At 45.9% G+C, this 23,729-nt stretch overlaps 2 protein-coding genes across 2 annotated transcripts; both read left to right on the plus strand.

Moving 5' to 3' along the window:
- The first annotated feature begins 3,772 nt into the window (after positions 1–3,772).
- Positions 3,773–12,140, plus strand: LOC107211344 (cytochrome P450 2K1-like). Its single transcript, XM_015643270.2, has 9 exons — positions 3,773–4,266; positions 6,461–6,623; positions 6,785–6,934; positions 7,211–7,371; positions 7,840–8,013; positions 8,535–8,676; positions 9,227–9,414; positions 9,902–10,043; positions 10,415–12,140. The coding sequence occupies exons 1-9, from the start codon at positions 4,042–4,044 to the stop codon at positions 10,600–10,602; spliced, it is 1,533 nt and encodes a 510-aa protein (XP_015498756.1). The 5' UTR covers positions 3,773–4,041; the 3' UTR covers positions 10,603–12,140.
- A 1,497-nt stretch (positions 12,141–13,637) lies between these two features.
- LOC107211343 (cytochrome P450 2W1) lies at positions 13,638–23,084 on the plus strand. The gene is made up of 9 exons (XM_015643269.3): positions 13,638–14,803; positions 16,186–16,348; positions 18,199–18,348; positions 18,440–18,597; positions 19,013–19,186; positions 20,178–20,319; positions 20,723–20,907; positions 21,396–21,537; positions 22,127–23,084. Exons 1-9 carry the CDS (start codon positions 14,606–14,608, stop codon positions 22,315–22,317), a joined length of 1,503 nt encoding a protein of 500 aa, XP_015498755.1. The 5' UTR covers positions 13,638–14,605; the 3' UTR covers positions 22,318–23,084.
- Positions 23,085–23,729: the final 645 nt, after the last annotated feature.

Here is a 23,729-nt window from a genome sequence, read left to right on the forward strand (position 1 = left end):
TGTAGGAAATTAATGAGTTGAACAAGACCAAGCACATTCAGATGCTGGAATTTGTGCCCTTGAGACTGCTGTTCCCAGCCCAGGCACAGAACACACCTCAGAGAAACATCCTTCCAGGATCACTCATTCCTACGCCTCACCTTCGTCAGGCGAGCACGCCGCCAGCTCTTACATAAGGCCTCTTGCTCCATCACTGCCACAGGCTGTACTAAACCATTTTTCTCCCTTTTAATTCAGGTTGCTAGACAAGCAAAAATGCAGAATATTGCCAGAATAGTCTGGGGAATGGGGATTTCTGTTGTGGATGATTAATGAAATATTATTTTGCACTTACAGGGAAATCGTAGTTTCATGCCAATAAGGTCAGGGCCTTGAAACGTTATGTGCTCTATGAAGATGTGCAGTGATATCTCATTTTCAGTTATTACTGAGCCAAAGCCTCATCAGTTTAGAGAGAAACGTTGTAGAAATACCAATGCTGCAGAGAGAGGCAAAACTAACCTTCATCTTAAACTGCTCTTTGCAATTCTGGTACATCTAAATCCACTTCTCTCCACCTGCATCAAGGCAAGGGCCCAAAAGCAAGATGCTGGGACCCTGCTTCTGTAGATACCAACTTATTACCCTTCATGGTTTGCCTCAGATTTCTCTTGGATTAATACAATTTCTGCAATATGTTGTTGAGAGAGACAGAAGCCAAAGGCCCAGAACAAATAAATCCTTGGAGTTGTGTTAAGGCATTTGATTTATCAGCCTTTCTTTTTATAAAAGCTGTATTTAGATTTATCAGCCTTTTATTTTATAGAAGTTGTATTTTGAAAATCTTCTCTTCATAACACAGCCTACTCAATACTCACCTCCCAGGTCAGGCTGCCTTGACTTGTTGGTGTAAATGTAGACCTGGAAGATCATAGTTCTAGCTGCAGTTGTGAGGGATTTTACTGCAAATATTTTTGTAGCTATGCATATTAAAAGGTACATTACCAGCACCAAAGCCAAGGATCTCCCATGTGTTTTCTCACTGAGTGAGACTCATGAAGGAATGGCATCCATTCAGTCCAAGAAGGAGGCTTTTAAAAGCAGAAAAGTTCCCAAGAATGGTAAATGCTTAACACAAGTGGGAAATTAGGCTCTGCCAGGGACCATGCACTACTCTCATGCACAGACTTCTTTTGTTTTCTTCTCCCAGTGACCAGACTCATCACATACAATCTTTCAAGTCAGAATATGGGAAGAAAAACCAACCCAGGAATTTATTTTAAAAAAAAAAAAAAAGCCATGAAATAAAGATTTTAAAAAATATTTTTCAGGAGTCTTTCTTCCCAAAGTAGGTTTGCAACCCATACTGATTTGACAGATGAATGAAAAAAAATTAAAGAGTCTTTTGTACAAAAATGAGCAAAGTGAACACTTGGGATACTGATCACTACCCTGTAGTAATCCTGTAGAAATACAGATTTGCAAGGTGGGAAGAAGTGGGTTTAAACCAATAAAACAATGCAATAATGATGACAAATTGAAAGAGGTCAGAGTCGGAAAGCTTTTGATTTCTTTTTGCTCTGCCATTTGTCAAGGCAAGCAAAACAGAGTTTTAACACATCTGGGTTTTTACAAATGTTAATATTTAATAGGGTGTGCTCAGGCTTTCTCTGTCCCTGATAACAATGCACAGGCTGATAGGCATCTCTGGCAGCTGTAAAGCAGTGGCAGAGCCTTGCAGGGCTCACAAGCATTGGTGTTCACTCTCATGGTTTATGATGTTATCAGCAGTCATTGACTGAATTATGGCTTTATCACAACCCTTTCCCTGCACTGTCCTGCAGTGAGGTTACACTGGTAACCTGTGTTAATTAGAAGGTGATGTGACCTTCTCCAGATGAGCACACAGGAGTTACTGTGGTGTTTAAGCACAGGCTCATTTTCCAGGAGGAACTGAGGAGTCCCCAGAGCTGTGCCCACAGTCTGCTCACCTGAAGGTGGTTCTGCCTTGGGTGGGTACAAGGACAAAGACATCAGCTGGGAGCAATGTTTTCCCCCAGTCCTGTGTGGGATCCAAGCCTGTGGCTGCAGGTGGTGTTCAGGATTCCAGCACACTGGAAGCTGAGGGATGTGAGGAAGAAATGGGGGTGAAGGCAGCACATTGGCTGTATTTTAAAACTGTAAATTCCCTCCCTCTGCAGAGCTCATCCATCAATTCTCACAGGGCATCAGTCCAGCAAGCTGCTACTCCATGGGCTCACTACTGGAGAAAGGGTCTCACCCTATATTGTCACCACAGATTGAAGTCCTAGGGAAGGTGCTTTTGCTCACTCTGGCAGCAGCCAACTCTACTCCAACAGAGCTCTGTGTAAACAGCAACAGATTTCCTCCTTTGGTACCAAACTGGCCCCATGCAGGGATTTTTTCCCTCCCTCTTACTGCATGTTATAAAGTCTCAGGAGTCCCAGTAGTCACACCATTCACTCAGAGAAGCAACTGGCAGAACAGAATATTATTGGAAATGTCTGGGAGAGGAGGGTGCAGGCCAAGACCTCATAGCTCTGCAGCAAATCTTGAGATGGATGTGACCATGCATTGCCCTCCTTTCTTTGCTCACCCTGCCTGGTTCTCTTCTGCACAGTGAAGTTCCCCCTTGTGAAAAACTCCAGTCCTTGATAACAAGCCTTGGAGAGCAGGCAGATGTGCAGACACCTTCTTCATGTCAATCTAGTTAGAGTTTATTGATTCCCTTTGCCTTTGGCTAATGTACTTTTATTATTATTAATAAATAATCGTCATTTTTCCATCGGTGTAGCCTGCACTTGGGAACCTTGGAGAATTCTAGCAAAAGAATTATTAAACTAAAGATTTCTAAGGGGTTGAACAGCAGCACAGCCCAGTAATCTGCCAGAATCTGCAACTGGGGAGCAAAATATCCCCACAGGAGAATATGGGATAGAGCATCAAATCAGCTCCTTCCCCCAGAGCCACCATTTCTACAACTGGCTTCTTGTTCTTGGTCACTTCTGCATTGTTGTCATCTCCCAGGGCTGCAGAGGGTGGGGGTGGCTCCTGGAGCTGTCACCTGGGCACGTGGGCTCTTGCAGGACCCTGCCCTGGCTTGGGACATGACTCAGTACCTGCAGGGCCAGAACTGCTGCCATGTGCTCCTCCTGGCAGCCTCCCTCCTCCATCCTCTGCCTGGCCAGCTGCAGAGGCTGATCCTGACTCCTCCCAGGTTACAAGGATTCAGGATCTCTTTCTCAATCAGGATTGCCTGCAGGGGATGGTTTCTCCTAGAGGATTGCATGCAGCTGTTCATAAACAGAGAGAGTCATCACCAAATACTGAGCCAGGCATGGCCATCCAGGCACCCAGCTCCCTGGGCACTAAACTGCCAAACAGTGACTGAAGTAGTTTCAGGGACATTTTGGGATTGCTGGTAGGGGATTTTTGGGACAAAGACAGTAACAATGCTAGCAATAAAAACACTGATTTGTTCAAGGAGGTGATCTCACTGGGGTGGCAGGAAAGCAAAAACAATCATAGCTGTCACCTGTAAATAGATCTGCTCCTGTCAGCAATCCTGAATTAGCACATCTTCATGCAACCATCACTCCAGCTTCTCTGTGGTCACTGTTGTCCTCCCCAAGGGCTTGCTTGCCAGCTGCACCTGGGCCATGCATTATTGTGGGCTCTCCCTCCTGTGATCTCCTGCATCACCAGTGGTCCAGCTGAGTCCTGTGACCTGGCACAGTGACAGCTGTCCAGCATGGGTCTTGTCCTTGAGTTCTGACCCTGAAATCACGTAGAGAACAACATGCCCATAACACAGGTCTTCACTGGAAAACAAACACCCTGTCCCAGTGTTGTAGATGAAACAAGAACTGCGGATTATGATAATCCATGGTTCAGAATGAAAGAAGTGTTTTATTTGGCAGGACAATGGAGTACATCTGGTCTAAGTGGATGTAAACAAGTCTGCAGATCCTTTTTCCTTGTGTAAAACCACTTCCCCAGAAGGTGTGTTCCATAACAGAAGGGCTATAAAGGGACCCCAAGATGCTCATACCCTCACCTGATCTGGACATGGCTGTGCAGAGTTTCCTGCAGTACATGGGCTCCAGCTCGCTGCTCTGCTTGGCAGCAGGGCTGTTTGCTCTCCTTTACTTTCTCTCCAGTTCCAAGAAGTCAGTTTGCAATCTGCCCCCTGGGCCAAGACCTCTTCCTCTGCTCGGGAACCTGAACGTGGTGGACCTGAGAAAGCCGTTCCAGTCGCTGACAGAGGTAGGGGCTGAGCGAGCAGGCAGGGGCCAAATGTGCAATTCCTGAAATGAGAAATGCAGCAGGGGAAATACAAATGTGGTTGTGTTTGCTTTGTGTAGAGGGCAGCAATGAGATATGTGGCACAGAGGCAGGCTGGCAGAACGACTTTACCTTCAGAGGTGCACACATGCACACTTGTATTTATCTGAATATAATACACACACTCCTTTCTTCATGCACACTCAAGTGTAGACCACCCACCCCTTGCAATCTACTCCAAATTGTTGGTGTTTTGAACCTTTCAGAGGCTGCAGGTAAAAGACTTGAGCTGGGCAAGGCTGCTGCCATCACAAGTTGTCTCACTGCCACCAGACCTCTAGGAAGGATGGGTGGATGGAAGGGATGCAGCAAGAAAAGGTACCATCCCCACAGCAGAGAGAAAGGGGATGTGCATAGTGTCCCGTGCACACTTTTTTCCAAAACTAATTACATCTCTGCAATGCAAAGAAAAACACAACTCTGCTTCCCCAGGCCTCCCCCTGCACACACTGCCCAAGGTGGCTGAGGACTTGATGCATGGATTTTATATGTCTATCAAAACAAACTGCTTTTGCTTACACAGCTCCATGGATACTTATATTTCTAAAAGAGAGGACAAAAAAACCCAACAAAACAACTTAAATATTAAAAAGCCAGGGCCAATGTTTGTTTCAGAAAGTATCTGCTGTGTTTCCATAGGGACCTGAGGACAATTCAGTGAGGAATTCAGATTTGATCTGGTTGCTGTAGAGACAATTGAGGGACCTGTCACATGCCCTGTGTGTCTGCTGCTCACTGGACACTATGGTGGGGGAAAGCTGGTCCCCAGAGAGCTCCTTCAGCCACTTGAACATCTGCAGTGAGAGGGAAGTGCAGACACTGCAATCCTCCAGTTAGCTTTAGAAGAAAGGGCATCCTGTGTTGCCAAAGTACAGAATTCCTACAGCAGACACACAGTGCTCATCTGCCTTGATTTATGGGGCAGAGAATTGTGTAGTGATTAGTTCTGATGGGCTTCTGGTCCTGAGCTTCCATCTGATCCTGGGTATGTTTGAGGATGTTGGTATAAAAGTATTTATGAACTATTTTTGGCAGTACTGGGGGATTTTATGGTGCAAAAGTCATGTGACAGCACCAGACTGATTTCCTATAATCTACCAAGAAGCTTTATTTGGGCTTTCAGGCCTGCCACATTGTGCTGCTGAGTAAAACCAGAGCGGATGCCAGGAAGCACTAATGCAAGGAGATGGCCAAAGGAAGGCTTGGAGGCAGCTGTGAATCCCTGCCCCTGGGTCTGCCACACACTCTGTGAGCTGCCAGGGATGAAAGAACCAGTGCTAATGTTATCTCCCAAGCCGTCAAACCACTGTTTGATGAAAACAAATTCAATTTGTCTGGCGTAATAACAGGAGCTGCTTCTAATCTGAAATTCAATTTGTGGAATCTATCTAATGCATAGAAAATGGTAACCCAGGCACATCAGAAACAAGAAGACATTTGGAGTGGATGGCTTGCAGTGTGTTTAAACGAAGCCTAAAATACCAAGTGAATGATTAGCTTGTCAAAGCCACCTTTCAGGGTAACAGATGATTCATTTTTAATTTTCTATAAAAGCCTAATGCTCCTGTGACATTATCTACCAGAATACGCTTCCTAGTTGGATTCAGTTTCTGGTGGCCAGCAAATAATTCTGTGATGACTGCAACACTACCCACCTTGCCATAATTAGAGACAAGTGCTGTCCTGAAAGAAAGAGTTATTGTCTGGCTTTGTTTTTGCAGTGTTTGTGGCTTCAGCCTCAAAGGTGTGTGCACGCCTGCTTGCCTCAGGTCACCAGCACTACAATAACCAAGTCTGCCTGCTACAGCATTCTCTAACCAGCCTCCCAAGGTGGTATTGCTGGCCTGTTACTGCAGAACACCACAGGAATGCAATGGCACTCTACTGACTCCCCTGATAGGAGCAGTGATAGCAGACACCTTGTTGTGCAAACAGGGTGCAAGCAGAGATGCTGGCAATCGATAGCTGCTGCTCACTACTTCAATTACAGCAGCACCTGGAGACATCAGGCAGGGATGGGAGGCTCCTTTTGGTCTAGAAACCTTCTAGAGTGGCCAGTACTAGTGTTTTGAGTCCAGATCTGGCTTTGAATGAACATATTTATTCACCTTGACAGCTCTCCAAGATATATGGCAACGTCTTCACGGTGCATTTTGGACCCAGGAAGGTCGTGGTACTGGCTGGATATGAAACCATCAAGGATGCCCTTTTAAATCATGCTGAAGAGTTTGGAGAAAGGGCAGAAATACCCATATTTAGGAAAATGACACAAGGAAATGGTAACTGACCTTTTGCTTGGATAAGTTTTGTCTCTGTTCATTATATTCTCACAGCAGAGTACTGTCCTCTTACAGATCACTTTTTGTGATCTTGGGAGGTACCGGTGTGTACAGACATTTATGAACCAAAGGTGCCATAAGGATGTTACACCTTATTTTAGGCATAGCATTCAGCCATGGAGAGCTATGGAAAACCATGAGAAGATTTACCTTGTCCACACTGAGAGATTTCGGAATGGGAAAGAGAACCCTTGAGGTCCAAATCCTGGAGGAAGTAAATTCCCTGATCAAATATTTTGAGTCCTATCATGGTGAGTGTCAAGTCTTTCATCCAGAGACAGAGAACAGGTCTAGCAGAACAATAAAGATTAATGAAAGTTTAACTTTGAGTAAATGGTATCTTGTGGTTAAAGTTCAGCATAGGGTGCAATTGAACCAAGGCCTTAAAACACTGAAACAGAGCTCCCTGCTATGAATCCTGGGTGGGGAATGAGTTTTCTTTGGGAGCTAAGGACTATATTTCCATGAGAACCAGACTGAAATGAACATAGTCATTTTGTCATTTGTTTTCATTGCTTAAAATTCAGGGAAACCATTTGATACAAAAATGATACTCAACAATGCTGTATCCAATGTCATCTGCTCTATATTGTTTGGAAAGAGATTTGAATATGATGATCCAGTATTTCTAACTTTGCTGAAGCTGATAAATCAAAATACTAAGCTGCTGGGCTCCCCTATGGTGCAGGTAAGAGCTTAATTTGATGTTTTAGCTCTTTGTTCTTTGGGGGATATCCAGTTTCCAGCACTTGTTTTCCTGGCCTCCCACATCTTGCTCCTTGAGAACAAGAACATTATCAGTCAGTCAGCCTGTACAGAACAAATCTGTGGTTCTGTACCTGCAATGCACAGATTCCCAGACTCCTGCACTTAGTGCAGCTTATTAGTAAAAGAAAAAAACAAAACAAAACAACAAAGTCTTGAGGAAAGGAACTTTACCCTCTTTGAAGAGCAGAAGCACAATTCCAAACCTGCCTCCTTGAATTACAGAAAGAACATGCTATTTCTGCAGGAATCCAGAGCTCCTTGGACTGTAGGATGGGGGGAATTCAGCCTGAAATGTCAGGGCATAGGACAAGGGACCAGCAGTGTGATTTGGGTTACCAGTATGTATTAAAAATTGCCAATTAACAGTAAAACTTCTCTTGCTCCACAGTTATATAACTTCTACCCATCCCTTGGATTTCTGTCTGGAGCTTCCAAGACTGTGCTACAAAATATCAGTGAACTGAATGCTTTTCTCCAGAAGCTCTTCCAGGAGCACAAAGAAGAGCTTAATGAAAATGACTTAACAGGCTTTGTTGATGCCTTTCTGGTGAAGCAAAAAAAGGTACTTTAAAGCTGAGTCCCAGTGTCTTTCTGTTCCCTTAGCTCTGACTTATTCTTAGGACTGGCCATCTGTCAGGGGCTGGGAGTGAGTGGAAAGAGAAGAACTGCAGAATATATCAAAGCTCATACACTGAGCTGTGCTGGATTCGCTCATGGCCCCACTGGAACTGCTGGTTAAAGGGATTTAGTTGTTGAGACATCCCATGAGGGTGAAATAAGCTCCCACTCAGCACACATAAGGAGGAGATCATCCCAAACCATCCTGCAGGAATGGTACAGTGAAAAACTGTCTTGCAGTAAATAAATTCCAATTTATTGGAATTATTTCTAATATCTAAACTTGGGGATTACACATATGCTTGGGACCAGACAAATTCCACACAGTATAGGCCATAATGCCAAAAGACAAAATGTTTAGTTTTCCAGCACATATAAGTCACAGAAAGTTAAAATGCAGATAAAAATGGTGGCAACACAGTCACATATGGGTACCACTTGCTGTATTACCCACATGTTTTGAAGGAGTCAAAGAAACCACACACCGCATTCAGCAATGGAAACCTGATGTTTTCAACTCTGGACCTCTTTGCTGCTGGGACTGAGACTACATCCACAACTGTACGCTGGGGGCTGCTTCTGATGATGAAATACCCAGAAATTCAGAGTAAGGAGGACAAGTCTCTTGTACAATTTATTGTTGCATGCTTACGGCTTTGGTTGTGGAAGGGAGTGGAACTCATTCAGTGCTGCCTAGAGTAATTATTTTGAGTGCTCTGAAAGAGATAGCAACTGTTGACTTTACAAAGGAATTTTATTCATCTGGATTGCAATAAACCAGCCCAGCCAAGTGGGAGAGGCTAAGGGGCAGCCTACAGTCACAGTGGAGCTCCCCCATCATTATTCACCTGCAGGCTATGGGCTTACGTCACTTAAGGTCTCCTCAGGAGCTGATTCTGATCTGGTTTCTGTTGAAGGTTATGGGGTAACAAAGGTGTGTAATGAGAGCCAGGCATGAGATGGACTGTAGTGACTCCATTCAAGCTGCCTTAGTTCAACAACAAACCTGAAAGAACCACACCATCCCCTGACTTACCCACTTCTGCCCTTCCCAGACATTTACAGTTTTCCCTTTTCTTCATCTCTGCCAAACTGGTAGCCATTTCAGTTGCAAGATGAGATTGTTATCAGCTTCTTAATACCTTCCTCCCTCCAAGGAAAGATTCAGGAAGAAATGAGCCATGTCATTGAACCAGGAGAGCTGCCTAAGTTGGAGGACCGGAAAAAAATGCCTTATACAGAAGCAGTAATACATGAAATACAAAGGTTTGCCAATATTGTCCCCATGGGCGTTTCACGATCGACTCCCAGCGATGTGAATTTCCGAGGCTATGTGATTCCTAAGGTGAGCTCTGAGGCTGGCAGCTTATGCTGCACAGATTCCTCACAGCTTTCTTTAAAGCAGATGAAGAAACACATAAATAACTAAAGACATAGTGATGTATGGTTTAATCTGTGCTGTGACCCTTTGTCTTGGATCCAGGATAATTATTATAAACATACAATGGATTGTGGTATGGTACAGTTGTTTGAATCATGATTAACCAGAGATTTAATTAAATCTCACTGCTTTGAATCTTATATTTCAAATGTGGAACCTCTACCCCAGTACATTTGTTGAAAGATCTGACTTTGTAAGAGAGGAATGTTTTGTGGTTCAAAAAACAAAACAGCAGCTACTGAAAACAGACAGAGCCACAATGGGGCAGGGAAGCATTCCCCAGTTCTACTTGTCACATCTTATTTGCTTCTTCATATTAGGAAAAATAACACAGCCTGGGTCGAGTAGGAGAGTGGTCTCCTCATCCATGAGTTTCTTTGGTCCCTTTCAGGGTACTGAGATTATTCCACTGCTGACCTCTGCTCTGAATGATGAGTTACACTGGAAAACCCCAGATCAGTTCAACCCTTCCCATTTCCTGGATGCCAATGGGAACTTCATTAGGAGAGAAGCATTTATTCCATTCTCCATAGGTAAGAGGGGTGTGGGTGAAAGGCTAATGGCAGTTCCCCCTGATTTCAGGAAAGCCAGGGACACAGAACAAAGGGTAAGGGATTTCTGGCCATTTCTCCTATCCACCACTGCTGTAGGTAGCCACCTCTTCTTTGGGAGAGATGGGAGACACAGATTTACTCACAGTCACTGAAAATTTTCATATATCTACAGACTTCTGTGTAGTTTGAGACCAAATCAGTAGCACCTCTAATGTACAGAAAAAAGGAAGGACAGATTTCCTACCTCAGCAGCCTGCTCTTCCAGAATGTACCTCCAGTTTAGAAGGTCTCAGCCATCAACATTAACAGTTACAGTGATGACCATTAACTTCTCCCCTGGTTGTTTTCAGGAAGAAGGGCTTGCCTTGGTGAAGGACTGGCCAAAATGGAGCTGTTCCTCTTCTTTTCGGGCTTGCTTCGCAAATTTGTTTTCCAACCTCCTCCAGGAGTGGATAAGTCAGACCTGGATCTCACTGCTGATGTTGGCTTTACCCTGACTCCCATGCCTCACCTGGTCTGTGCTGTGCCCTGTGAATGATCAAACAGCACAGCATTAGAGTAGTGAACACTTCAAGCTTTAAAGCAAATCTAGCAACAGTGGGGAAAAGCTGTCCCTGGGCTTTAGGGGAAGGAAGACACCAGGCATTGTTACTTTCTCTCATTCATGACATTCTCTCCAACAGCTCTTGCAATGTCTGTATAATGCAAACCCTTTGGATAGCTCTGAGTTCTGCTCTCAGGAATTGTGATTCATTCCTGGAAGATCAGAGATGCTGTTTTCAGGATACTTTGATAGAGTGAAATGCCTTCAGACCTCCTCTGTAGATGTAACCATCAGAGCTCTCCCCTGACAGCCTCTATGGGGAATTTCTCAGCCCAAAGTCCAAGCCCTACAGCAGAGCTGATCAATGGCCCAGCTGGAGACAAGAGACACTCAAAGGATCTGGAAATCTCCTCAGGATGGTTGTTCAGCTGAGCCTCAGACTGAGCTCCCATTGTGGGATACAACCTGCCTTATCTTTATTACAGAGTCCCAGACACAAGGGTGTAACATGGGCTGATGCCAAGACCCAGGGACGGGACAGTTATCAGAAAACATCTAAGTGGTTTGGGAAGTGGGTTCTTTCCAACTCACACCAGGCACTTTATGCTGAGCAACCCATTTATGATGGGGCCAATGGAGCAGCTTTTCATTTCTGCTAAGAGAGGCATTTCTACCACTCCCTCACCTCTCCTGGCTTCATGCTGGCTCTGGAACTTGTCCAATCCCTTATCAGGCCATCTTAGATCCCTAAACTGGCAGAAAATGAGCAGCCATGGCAAGGAAAGAGTTTCTGAATCAGTGTGGCTGCAGAGATACGAGGCAGTGTGAGGGCAGTGGACTGCCACGCTCCACCAGAGAGCTGGGAGAGGCTCAGCCCCCTGCTCCACTGGCACCTCAGGAGCTGTGCTTGCTCTGTAGGTCTTCTCTACCCTTCACAGAGAGAAAGGATCCTTCAGGGGACCAATCAGCTGCCATAAGGTTGTAATTTCTCACTCTCTGCACTGACTACAGGGGAACCATCACCCACAGGTTCCTAATTCCAAACTTCAGTCTCAATCACCAGGTGTGCAGTGATGAATAGGGACAGTATTGTCCATTTGACTGAAAATGGGGCAGTTATGGTAAAGCTACAGCAGAAAACTAAAGTCACTGTCATCTAAAGCTGAGCTGTGCTGCAAATGGAAGGAAAGGATGGAGAAAGAATATGAAGGGATGACAAAATACAGCAGCCCCCATCCAAGACACTGACTCTCCTCACTAGCTTCAGTTCACACAACTAAAGGCAGCACTCTAACAGTGATTCTGCACCTTCTACTCATGCTGGCATTGCACTTGGTCAGGGGCTGTACCACCAGCTTCAGCTCCTGGGCACAGCTCAGGGAGTGCTCAGCAAGCTCTGTGACAAGGAAGCCTCTGCTGCTGCGCTTGCTTACGTTTGTTTTGCTGTTGCTCTATTTGCAGTCTAACTTCTGCAAGCCTGACCTTATCACCCACTTAATCATTAAATATTTTGTTCTGCTGCTGTTGATCTATCTGGTGTGACAGTATGAACTTGATTTCAGGTCAAACTGATAAAGCTGGGCTGCACCACCTCCAATACTCCTGCACAAGAGTGGTGAGCACAGGGATCTGTGGGCAGCCTGCAGCCAGGACATGTTCAGCAGCACAAAGAGTGAGCAATACTCACAGCCACAAACATCTCTAAGGAAATAGCTGGACTTCTAGCTCCAGAAAATCCCAGCTGCTGTGTGAGGTAGGACATGGCTCTCTGATGTGGCCCCTTTCAGTGGTTGTTGTGCCCGTGCTTACAAGGAACCCATCACAGTAAAGGCCCACAGGAATTATCCAAGGCTCCAGTCTGGGATGCACTTCTGGTCAAGAATGGGGCTGGCAGGAAAGGCACAAAGATTTTGGGGGATTTAGGTTAAAGGATGCAGGGCTGGTGCTTTAGTGGCCCAGGCTGGCTGGCTGGCAGTGGTGTGGCTTACCTTTAGGTGGCTGATACCCAATGCCCTCACCAGTACCACCCGGGTGACAAGCAGTGGCTGAATGCCACTTGGGCATGAGGGATGGAGGACAACTGGGCCATGAGCACCCTGAGGGGCCTGGCTGCCCCAGGAATGCTCCCAGAGCAGTGTCAGTGCCTGGTGCTTTGTGCTCAGCTCTGTGTGCTCAGGCAGGGCAGCACGTAGCAGCGCGGCTCCGGAGCGAAACACGTACCAGACACATTAGTGAGACAGGAATTTCTTGTCATCGCAAGACTTTTACTTACCTTTGTCATTTTAATGCATTGCACTCAGAGCCTGGGTTGAAAAAAACCCCACAATACACTCCCCATGGCTTTTCAGAGATAATTTAAGTCTCTTTCTGAAAGGCCTTTTTATAAGTTCAGAAGCTCCCAGGGCAAGGATGAAATACCAGGAGAGCAGCAGCAGCACATAACTTCAGCCCTGCAGGGTGCTGCTGGTCCAAGAAAACCCTGAAGGAACAAACATTTTGCCCAGGCACAAAGCATGTGCCATTGCAAGTTCTCATCGCAGTGCCCACGTTCTGCATCCTGTGCCAGCTGTGATCCTTCCTGCCTGTCTTCACAGCCCCTCTGCCTCTTAGCTCATGGAGCAGGCAGGGCTGAGTCATCCTAGGCATGCTGTGGGGGAAACCATTGCCTCCAGCCCATTTCTTGGAAACTAATAAAAAATAAATCCCAGAAATGTTGCAACACACTGCCTGCTTCTGCTTCTGGGTGGCTGTTGTGCTGCAACATCTCCACACCACGCAGGCAGCTCCGCTGAGTGCCCAGCAGCTGTTTGCTCCAGGACCCTGCTGACCATGCCCCACTTTGGATCACATCCACCTCCTTCCTTGCCTTCTTTGCATTTACAAGGCTGAGGGCCCATATTTGCTAAATAATGGCCTTTATATGATCTAACCTTTGGACAAATGTACCTTTGGCCTTGTGCTTCCTCATCATGTAAGACAGCCCTTTCTTCCCTGAATGATTTTATTCCTTTGGCTGGTTATGCCAAACTTCCTCCTGAAAACCACTATTCAACCAGGTAGACCTCAATTATTTTCTACAAGGCTTAAACCTTTATGAGGGATGCGAGCTCCAGGTGTTTAGTATCTTTGACTTAAAACCATTCCATTCTCCTGTCTTGTTCCCCTTCTGGAGCCTGCCAGGTCAGCTGGCTTCATTAACTTCATTAACTTCTTCCCTCTATCCCTTAGAACCTGCTCTTGCAAAATGAAGTCCCCCCAGAAGCTTCAAATATAATTTTTCCTTTCAGTTGCACTCATGAATCCACTCACGATCACTTGATCCAAGCTAATTTTCCTTGGCTAGCTATTACATGTCTTTTACCTCAGACACAAAGTCTGAAATCACATCCCTCCCAGGCAGTTCAGAGCTGACTTTATGAAGAAGTTTATGGGCTACAACCCCCCAGGGGTAGTTGGGCTTTACCATTATTAACAACCTTTGATCTCCACTTGACATCAAGAAAGCTAAAGTCTCCTGTAACAATACCAATTTTTGTCTCTAGTAACATGGAGATCTCAAATCCTACCTAAACCTGAATCTGGAGGTTCTAATAGGATTCCAAGAGCCTTTTCATTTCCCTGTGTCAGCAGAGTGCTTGGAGGGTCATAGCACTGCTAATGAAGGACCTTGAGGTCTCAGGGAGGAGGAGGTGATAGAGGAATGCCAAGCACCTTTTCCCATGTATATGTTCTTGCACACACATGCATGGGTTTGTAATTTGAAACTCTCTTTACTTCTGGACAGGCTTTGCAAACTGCTTAGACCACATTCTCTGAGGTGTTTAAAGAGGGTGGAGTATGCAGTATTTATTTAGGTACTCTACAAACCTTAATAAGAATTGAGTGCTTGTAGCAATTGCAGAGAGCAAACAGAAAGCCAGCTGGCAGAAACTGAACAGTGCCACTGCATTTTTATTGCTTCTAACCCCAAAAACCAGATTATTACTAAAAAAAAAAAATGTCTTTTTTAATTTCATTTCTCTCTGATCCTGCATTAGTTTGTCTGCTGTGTGCAGCAGTATTATTAGCTGTAGCCTATTTTTCAACTGGCTATAAAAATCCAGCTTTTAAATTACCTCCTGGTCCAACTCCTCTTCCGATCATTGGTAACCTGCACTTGGTGGATCTTAGAAGGCAAGATAAATCACTAATGAAGGTAGGACAAAAAACCCCTAACCCAGACCCTCATAGATTTTAAAGCTGCCTGGGATGTATCAGTGAGAACTTTTTGTCTTTTTTAATTCAAACTAAATTGCAAAGGTGTGAAAATTGCTTTATAATATCTTTCTGGGCTTCTTCTAGTCAATGTCTGTGTTGATGCAATGTAATTTAGGAGCAATCAACCATTAAAAAAAGACCTCTGGGTAATATGGGATTTCTTCATGTAATTGTGATGATGTACATGAAGTCTATAATGCTTTTGGGATTTGAAATATTAATTTGACAGCTTGGACACCCAGAAATCTTTTAAAGCATTAGGATATAACTAACATGAATTAAATTGCTTCCCTCCCCTATGCCCCGGAGATGTGGCAAGAGGAATTCCACAATGCAGTGACCCCAAAAGTGCCACGGAGAGGTTTAAATCCAGATGCTCCATTGCAGAATCCCTTTCCCTCTTGATGAATGGGATATGCATTAAAGTCCAGCGCAAGGGAGAGATGGGAGAGCTGTGCTGAGGTCCCAGATTGAATACCCTGTGAGCTGTACACCCACCTGTAATTAAGCCAGCTTACCCCACTGATGGTGGTGGTCAGTCCCTGCTGCAGGACGAGGCGTTCCCCCCACGCTGGGGTCACGGGGAGAGTGACCCAGCAGGCAGGGGGTTCAGAGCCAGCTGTCCACGGCTCCTGTGACACCAGCACTCGGCAGAGCACGCTGTGCTGCGGGAGCAGGGGGTTCCTGCTGCCGTGGGGTGAGGCCCCAGCACCTGGAGCTGTTACGGGCAGTGTCAGGGCTGGGGTCAGTTTACCCAGCAGGGCTGGGCAGATGCTGCTGCAGCCTCTGAACGGCGCTTTGGAATTACCTCCGCGTGCTTTTGTCCCTTGCTAGGCTGTGCTTGGTATTGCCTGTGTTTGCCTTTGCTCTGGGATTTCTCCAGAGGGGTTATCCCTCCATCTCACCCCACAGAGAGCAAAAAATGGTGTTTGCACTAAGCAGTTGGCACTGACTGGGGTCTGTTGGGTGGGCACCCCCTTTGTCCTGTGAAAGAGACACTGCTCCCCGGTCCAGGGCAGGATGCAGGAGTGCTTTAGTACACCAGGAACATCAGACCAAAGCTTTCCTCTTTGACAGCAACAGTATTTGCACTGAACTATCTTCTCTTCTTGGTCTTTCTCCAGTTTGCCAATTTCAGCTGCCATTTGAGGTCCAGTTTTCAGATGGGTCTTTTCGTTTTTCATTTATTTTCTCCCTAACAGCAAAACCAGATTAGTGATGCACTGATGGGGGTGGGGGCTCCTACATCTACAGATGCCAGTGCTGTTCCCTGCATGTTCTCTCCCTTCCTGACCATCACAGCTTGCCTCTTTTTTTCAGCTTGCAGAAAAATACGGCCCCATCTTCACCCTCCACTTTGGGTTCCAGAAAGTTGTGGTCCTGACCGGGTACGAAGTTGTGCGAGAGGCGCTTGTGAACTACACAGAGGAGTTTGTAGACAGACCATCCATCCCAATATTTGACCAAATTCAGAATGGAAACGGTACTAGAGGGGGGTGGGAGGGATGACGCTGTGGTTTAGTGTCGATGATGATGATGATGATGAGGCACAGCCTAACTGCATCCCTAGAGCCCAGCTTTTAAACATCCCCTTGGGCCCTCCTGAAGCCAAGTGACAGCAAACATTTGGCTCTCCTTGCATGCAATGACTCCTGGCCTTCCATCATTTCTGCTGACACAGCTGCAGCCATATCCATTAAGTTGAGGGGTGGGAGGAGTGGTATTTTTGAAGGCACTCTGGTAATTCTGGGGTTAATCTCTGTGAGATGTCAGTGTGAGTGGCTCACTGTCACATCCGTGTTTATGAACCCTCTGCTGGTTTCCAGGAGACTTTGGACTAGCTGGCTTGGCTGTTGGGAGCTGTGGGGTTTTTCCCTTTCTCCTGCTGCCTTTGTTGTGTCAGTTCCCATACCTTTGCCTCCTCACAAAAGTTCTCAGGTTGATCAGCCTGAAACGGGTTCAGGCAGAAGCAAGAGGCTGAGGAAGGAAATTCACCCCCACAAATAATCTCATGTTTTTTTCCAAGGTTACTTACATCAACTCCTGACTATTTCAGAGGACTTTTTTGCTTTGTCCATCCTCTGCTTCATGTGAGGCTTTAGCTGGGAGAACCAAAAGACAGCTTTATATGCTGGTCACAGGCTGAAGCTGGGATTAGAATTAGAAATTAAATTAGCCAGCTGTAATATCAATAGATGAATTTTTCGCTACATAAATAAAAGGAATCAATGAGGAGAAAGGTATTTTTTAGAGCTAATTTACATGTAAAACATCCCTGTGGGAGACAATCAGCATTACATCGTGAGTCCTTTCACATTCACCTTCTCAGCCCAAGTCTGAGGCACTTAGAGGTGACCCGAAGATGGAAGTTTTCAAGGGCTGTTGAGCAATAATGGTCACAAATTTTTTCATGAAACATTTTTTCTTCAGAAATGCCGATTTTTTGACTGTGAAGATACTCTCAGAAAAGGAATGATCCATATGAAATTGCATACATTAAAGAAAAATTAAAAATTGTGAAGTTTAGAAATTTGCTTTGACATTTTTGGAGCAAAAAGTTTTGTTATCCAAATTAAAATTACACTGCTTTAAAACAGAAAAGCAAACATATTTAAAAGCCTCACAGCCACGATGAAGATGTGAAGTGCTGGCATCCAGCTTTTCAAATGACCACAATCTGAGATAGTTTTTGGATTATTGACCTCACTTTTTCTTTACAGCACTCTGATGGGATGAAATACCCATCCCTGCTTGGAGGTGGTAGAGATCATTGTGGCATAAGCTCAGAAACCTCCACAAAAATGTCAGCATTTTTGCCACTGCTGGGAATACAGCACTGCTGGGAATCTCCATAAAAAAGTTTAGGCTTGAGGAGACTGAATTATCCCATCCCACACAGATAAATTACCTTTGTGACTAAAATAGGATGAAGTCCTTAATTTTAGGACTAAAATATGTCTTCAGAGACACAAGGTGCTGGATGCCCTAGACTTGCAACCAGCAGGGTCAAAAATGTCCCGTGACTGACTCAAACCAACATCTCCCCCCAGTTCTACAGCCAACCCATACTGGTCTGAAAGCCACACCTGCCCACCTGCTGCTCAGGAGAGGACTGGGGTAACTGTGCTGGGGGGGAACTTGCCTTTCTCAAGCTACAGGCTCAGTGAGAATGGAGCTGAGAGGGTACAGGGATGAGGCACACAGAAAGGGGAGACCTGTAGTCCCTAAATCCATGTGAAAACAGGCAGCAGACACACATGTGGAGTGCTGTTTGGTTTGGTGTGGGGGGCTCCTCTGTGCCTGAGCCCAGCACATTTCTCATGGGCTGCCCAGGTCTGTTCTTCTCCATCGGGGAGCTGTGGAGGACAACGCGCAGATTCACCGTCTCCAGCATGCGCAACCTCGGCATGGGGAAACAAATGATAGAAGGCAGAATCTTTGAGGAGCTTCACTTCCTCATTGAGATGATCAAATCCTTCAAAGGTGAGCTGGGGATGATGGCAGGGCTCTCCAGCCTCGAGTGTGTCACAGCTGCTTCACATCTCACGGCTTTCCCATCCTGCTCCCGCTGCAGGGGAACCTTTCAACCTGCCGTCCTTCAACTGCGCTCCCATCAACGTCACCTTCATCCTGCTCTTTGGGGACAGGTTTGACTACAAGGACCCAACATTTCTCACTCTCTTAAGACTCATAGATGAAGTTATGATTCTTCTGGGATCCCCAAATTTAAATGTAAGTAATCTATCTCACAGATAAACAATTTTTTTACACTGGCACGTGAGCCACTCCAACCATAGGATTTACTTGAGCAGTTTTCAAATGCTCAGAACCAGCCAGTACACCTAAAACATGACAGTTCTCCACGTGCCACTGTGGTGGCACCATCTGCTTCAGATCCCCCTTGCCTACTTTCTTTTTGGCCCATCCTGCACATTTGTGTGGAGCTAAAATGAGAGCTGAGCTATGGTTACTTTAGCTTATGAAATTGCCTGGGAAGTCCCTGGGATGCTGAGATACTAAAGACAAAACTCAGCTGATACATTGGCCCTTAGGAAAAAGCTGTTTCAGCATGTGCCCAGGTGATTCTGTGTGATCCTGTGTAGTATTTCTGCAGGCCTAATGCGTCTCTTTTTTAATCTCTCATTAGTATTTCAATTTCTACCCGTTCCTTGGATTTCTTTTCAAAACCCACAAGATTATGCTCAAGAAAATCGAAGATGTGCGTGCCATTTTAAGGCAATACATGAAGGCAAGCAGGGAGGATATCAATGAGAACAGTGTGAGGAGCTACATCGATGCACTGATATTCAAGCAACAAGAGGTATTGCACTGCTTAGCTCTGTTGGCTGCTTGCAGTGTCCCCTTTGATTTTCTAGCTAAATGAGTTGCTGAGTCTTGATTTCAGTCATGTCATGTAAATCTATTGAAATCCATGCTGTTACTCCAGTGGTAATTAAATCAGATGCCAGGCTCTTACCATTGGTACATTTTTCTATCAAAATTAAGATACAAAAGCTACTCTCAATCCATTCCTGAAATAGTAGCACTAATAATGTGAGATCAACTACTTGCTCCTAGTAGAAAATGCATGAATTCACATGAAAGCTGACTCTGCTTTTCTTTTTATGAAAACAAATCAACTAATCATTGATACAGTTGCTCCATCAAGATGAATGATCCCCTTAAAGTACTTGAATGATAAATCATCAGTACAAGTCCTAACCCTGCTCTGCATCTTACTTAGCAGAGGCTTGGCAGTTTCACACATCAGTTGATTTCATTCAACACAAAATATTTGGGCTCTGGGCTTTTCCTTCTTTCCAGCTGGATCCAGGCTGACCTTAGGCACTAAGTATTCTACTCAGCTATGTGAAGGAGGAGTTAGCACAGTACTAAAGCCCAGGCAGATATTGCCTGAAAGGCGATTTTGAGCATATTTGGGGATTCAAACCTGGCCTTGAGCAGGAGGAGGAATACTCAGAGGTAGGATTAGCTGAATCTGCTTCTGTTCAGGGCAGAGACCAGGCTTTTTCCAAACCTGCAAGGCTGAATCTGTGAACAGCAGCCAGCTCCAGGTTTCAGTCTGCTTTCAGAGAAGATGGGTGTTGAACCAAAACTCCCCTCCAAACCCTCCACCTGTGGTACTCCATATCTGGTGGATGCTGTGCATTCAAGATCAGGTGTGTTTTATCACCCACTTCACAAACACAAGACCACAGCCAGCTGTGCTTAGGTTATGCAGCATTTCCTGAGCTTGCTGAATACTCAGACTGATGGTTTTATGACTTTTCTTACTTCTTGTGCTTTTCAAGGAGAAGAACAAGAAAGACAGCCTCTTCCATGATGACAACTTAATGGCATCCATACTTGACCTGGTCATGGCTGGAACAGAGACCATTGCCACCACACTCCAGTGGTCCATCCTGCTCATGATGAAGTACCCAGAGATTCAAAGTGAGCAGCTTTTACCTACTCCATCCATGGCAAGGCTGAAATGGGGAAGGAAGAGGCCTGGGCTCAGATCCACAGCAGCTCTTTTGCCTTGAGAGCTGAATCCTAGCTCTCCTCTGTGATGAACTCCTAATGTAACTAAATGCTGATCAAAGTCACAATAAAATAGCCCCTTTGACTTGCTAGGAGAGAGGATGAATGGAGGTCAGAGTATGATGCTGAGAAAGCAACCCATTCACATGCCTGAATTAACCAAAGAGCAGGGAAACCCATACTGCTGCTTTAAAAATCCTCTCTGTCTTCAAACTCTGGAAAAATAGGGGTTTTCCCCCCCCCTCCCAAACCAAATCTGAGGAGGAAGTTGGCTTCCTTGCTGGGACACATCCCTTTTGTTTGTTCCTTCCAGAAAAGGTTCAGGAGGAGATTGGGAGAACGGTCAAAGCTGGGAGCTGGGCCACTTATGAGGACAGGAAGAGCATGCCCTACACCAACGCGGTGCTGCACGAGGTGCAGAGGTTCATCACCCTCCTGCCACACGTGCCCCGCTGCACTGCTGTTGACACACACTTCAGAGGCTACTTCCTTCCCAAGGTAGGTATCTGCTGCCCCCCAGGAACACAAAACCCTCCCCAGATCCACCAGCGCCACTGGAGAATGGTTTAGTTAGAGGGAATTACGGGACAGAGTCCAAAACCGTTCCCAGAAGAGTTTCTATATTGAGCCCAGAGTGTGTCATAGGACTCAGTCCAGTCCCTCTCATGCTCAGGACTTCCTCACTCCGTGAGCAGTGCTGGTTCACCTCCTTGCTGCCATCTGCACAGTGAAGTATCTGCCAGAGAATTTGTAGGATCTTACCTTCCACTTGAGGTTTTCGCAGCACCATGTGGGGTTTGGCTTCAATCCTTGGCACTAGTGGGAAAATCTCACTGATTTCTCTCTGCTGGATGATGGGATAAAACCCTCATGGTCTCCACCTACCCCAGATGGAGAAAATCTCCTGGGACACCAAAGCCTGTGTGAGAAAATGAACCAAAACAGCACTTTGCTATCTCTTGTGCCTTTGTGTACTTTTCTTCCAGGGTATAATTGTAATCCCATCCCTTACCTCAGTGCTGCTGGATAAGACACAATGGGAGACACCACATCAGTTCAACCCCAACCACTTTCTTGATGCTGAAGGGAATTTTGTAAAGAAAGGAGCTTTCCTGCCCTTCTCCACAGGTAACTAAAGGGAGGACCTGCACAGGTGGCAGGGCCATTTCATTACAATACACATTAATGAGGCCTTCATGTCTAAATACTGCCCTTAGCTCAGTCAATAAGCAACCAGACAACTGAATGGAATCAATTGTTCTGCATCTGGGCAAATGGCTGCTCTGACAGCACAGCTCTCCCACTGCTAAATATAGCACAAAGAAGGGTAGTAAAGAAGAAACACGCTCTTATCAGAAAGAGGTATGTGAGGATAAATTCCACAGGAAAAGTGAGTATCAAACTATTCCACTTTGGAAAGAGGTAGCATTCTTCTATCAGGCTGCTTTCCAAAATAAAGGGTTAAAGATGCTGAGAGGGTTGGAAGAGCTAAGGAGAGAAGAGGGCACACCATAAACGTGTAATAAACCTGTGGAATGGCTGTAGCCTGTGACAGGCAGGAACCTTCAGCAACACAAGCCCCTCTACTCCAAAATGCTTTAGTGCATTTCAAGGTTTCCCTCCTGCTCCCATTGCAACATCTCAGATGCTAATGTGCCCATGGCAAACATTCCAGTTGGATTTTTCCATGAGGTAAACACTCTGCTTTCACCCGCAGGGCGACGGAACTGCATCGGAGAAAGCCTGGCCAAGATGGAGCTGTTTGTCTTCTTTGTGGGCTTGCTCCAAACATTCACTTTCCGACCCCAGCCGGGAGTTTCAGAGTCTGACTTGGACCTCACCGTCCCCCAAACGACTTTCACATTAAGGCCTCAGCCTCAGGCAACGTGTGCTGTGCTGAGGGAATAACCACGGCCTTGGCCCAGAGCCTCGGGGTCTAAGAGCCCAACTTTGCTCAAACTCACCATCCCCCATGCTGCCACACCACCACATCCCCTTCCCACAGTCTCCATCCACTGCCCCTCCACCACTCCATCCCCCCAGGGCTGCTCTTTGCTCCTGTGCTGTGGGGGAGATGCAAAGGCAAACCCTGGTGCTCACAATCACTCCCCACCTCTCAAGACAGACCGTGCACGGAGCTGGTGAAGGGACCAAGCCGCTGCTCTGGTGGAGGGGATGCAGCCCATGAGCAGCAGGAACAGCACCAGGCACCCAGGCTCACCATGGTGCTGTCACAGAAATCTGCCCAGAATCCTGAGGAGGAACAAACCACGGTTTGCTGGAGGCCGCAGAAAGACACCGAGGATCACACGTGGATCACACATCCATAGACACCTCCCGAGCTTTCCCACAGCTCACAGCAAAATCCTACCTGGACTTCACCTGCCAGGCAGCCAAGCCAAACCCAGAGTGAAAAATCTGATGGGTTCATGTGATTTGAGGACTCAGTCACTTCTGCCTTGGACAATGTCCTGGGAGATGTCCAGAGTCTGCAAACCTCTTCAGATAAGCAAGTGCTGCTACCAAGCTCAACACTGCTCCCCAGTCAGAACAAAACAGGAGCTGCATTTCTAACTTTGCAATTTAAATCATGAGGCCACATGAGATTTGCACCAGCATCCAGTCATAAAGGGCTAATGATACAGAAAAATAAACTATACCCACTGGTAGCTTTATGCATCTCTGTCCTTCCTGACCTTGTTAAATAGCAGCAAAGACAGTTCCCTCTCTTCAGATATCCTGGTTAATGTTAAGAGCCTACACCAGCAGTCATTCTGGTGTTTGGGATGGTCTGGCCTTTGGAGCCAGCCATGCAATTCCCCTGCAAATGCAGTCTAATTTCACAGTGCTTGTTTTGCACACACACATGCACAGAGAAGGGATCAGGGATAAATGAGACCTGGTTTTGGTTGGCTTCCTTTCCTCTGTAGCTCAGCCTGTTGTCCCTATCTGTGGCACTCTTACATGCCATCACATTCACAGCCTTACTCCAGCTGACATAGAGCTGGGGAAATTTTCCATCCATTTATCTGCCTGTGACTTCCCACTCCTCCACATGCATTTTCTTATCATGTGCTTTATCATATTGTTTGTTTCCCCTTCATGGGAACCCAATAAAGTTTTAATCCCATGTCCTCATTACATTTCCTATGCCTGGCACCCAACTTTGCAGCACACAGAAATGCAACCACCATGAAAGGCTGGTCCTGAGCCCAGAGTGACAACAAATATCAAGTTAGGTGTATCTCATGGGTGAGAAGTTGTGCATATGCTCATCCTAGCAAACACCAGCTCAACCACAGGCCCTCCATACCTGCAGG

Source organism: Parus major, chromosome 14, assembly GCF_001522545.3.
Source record: "Parus major isolate Abel chromosome 14, Parus_major1.1, whole genome shotgun sequence".
Lineage (NCBI taxonomy): Eukaryota > Metazoa > Chordata > Aves > Passeriformes > Paridae > Parus > Parus major.

Excerpts from the sequence above, each read along its gene's own strand:
- LOC107211344 (XM_015643270.2), top strand. The coding sequence starts at position 4,042 with ATGCTCATACCCTCACCTGATCTGGACATGGCTGTGCAGAGTTTCCTG. Across the intron at positions 4,267-6,460 it reads CGTTCCAGTCGCTGACAGAG|CTCTCCAAGATATATGGCAA; the intron begins GTAGGGGCTGAG and ends TCACCTTGACAG. Across the intron at positions 8,014-8,534 it reads TTCTGGTGAAGCAAAAAAAG|GAGTCAAAGAAACCACACAC; the intron begins GTACTTTAAAGC and ends CATGTTTTGAAG.
- LOC107211343 (XM_015643269.3), top strand. The coding sequence starts at position 14,606 with ATGTCTTTTTTAATTTCATTTCTCTCTGATCCTGCATTAGTTTGTCTG. Across the intron at positions 16,349-18,198 it reads CCAAATTCAGAATGGAAACG|GTCTGTTCTTCTCCATCGGG; the intron begins GTACTAGAGGGG and ends TGGGCTGCCCAG. Across the intron at positions 18,598-19,012 it reads TGGGATCCCCAAATTTAAAT|TATTTCAATTTCTACCCGTT; the intron begins GTAAGTAATCTA and ends ATCTCTCATTAG.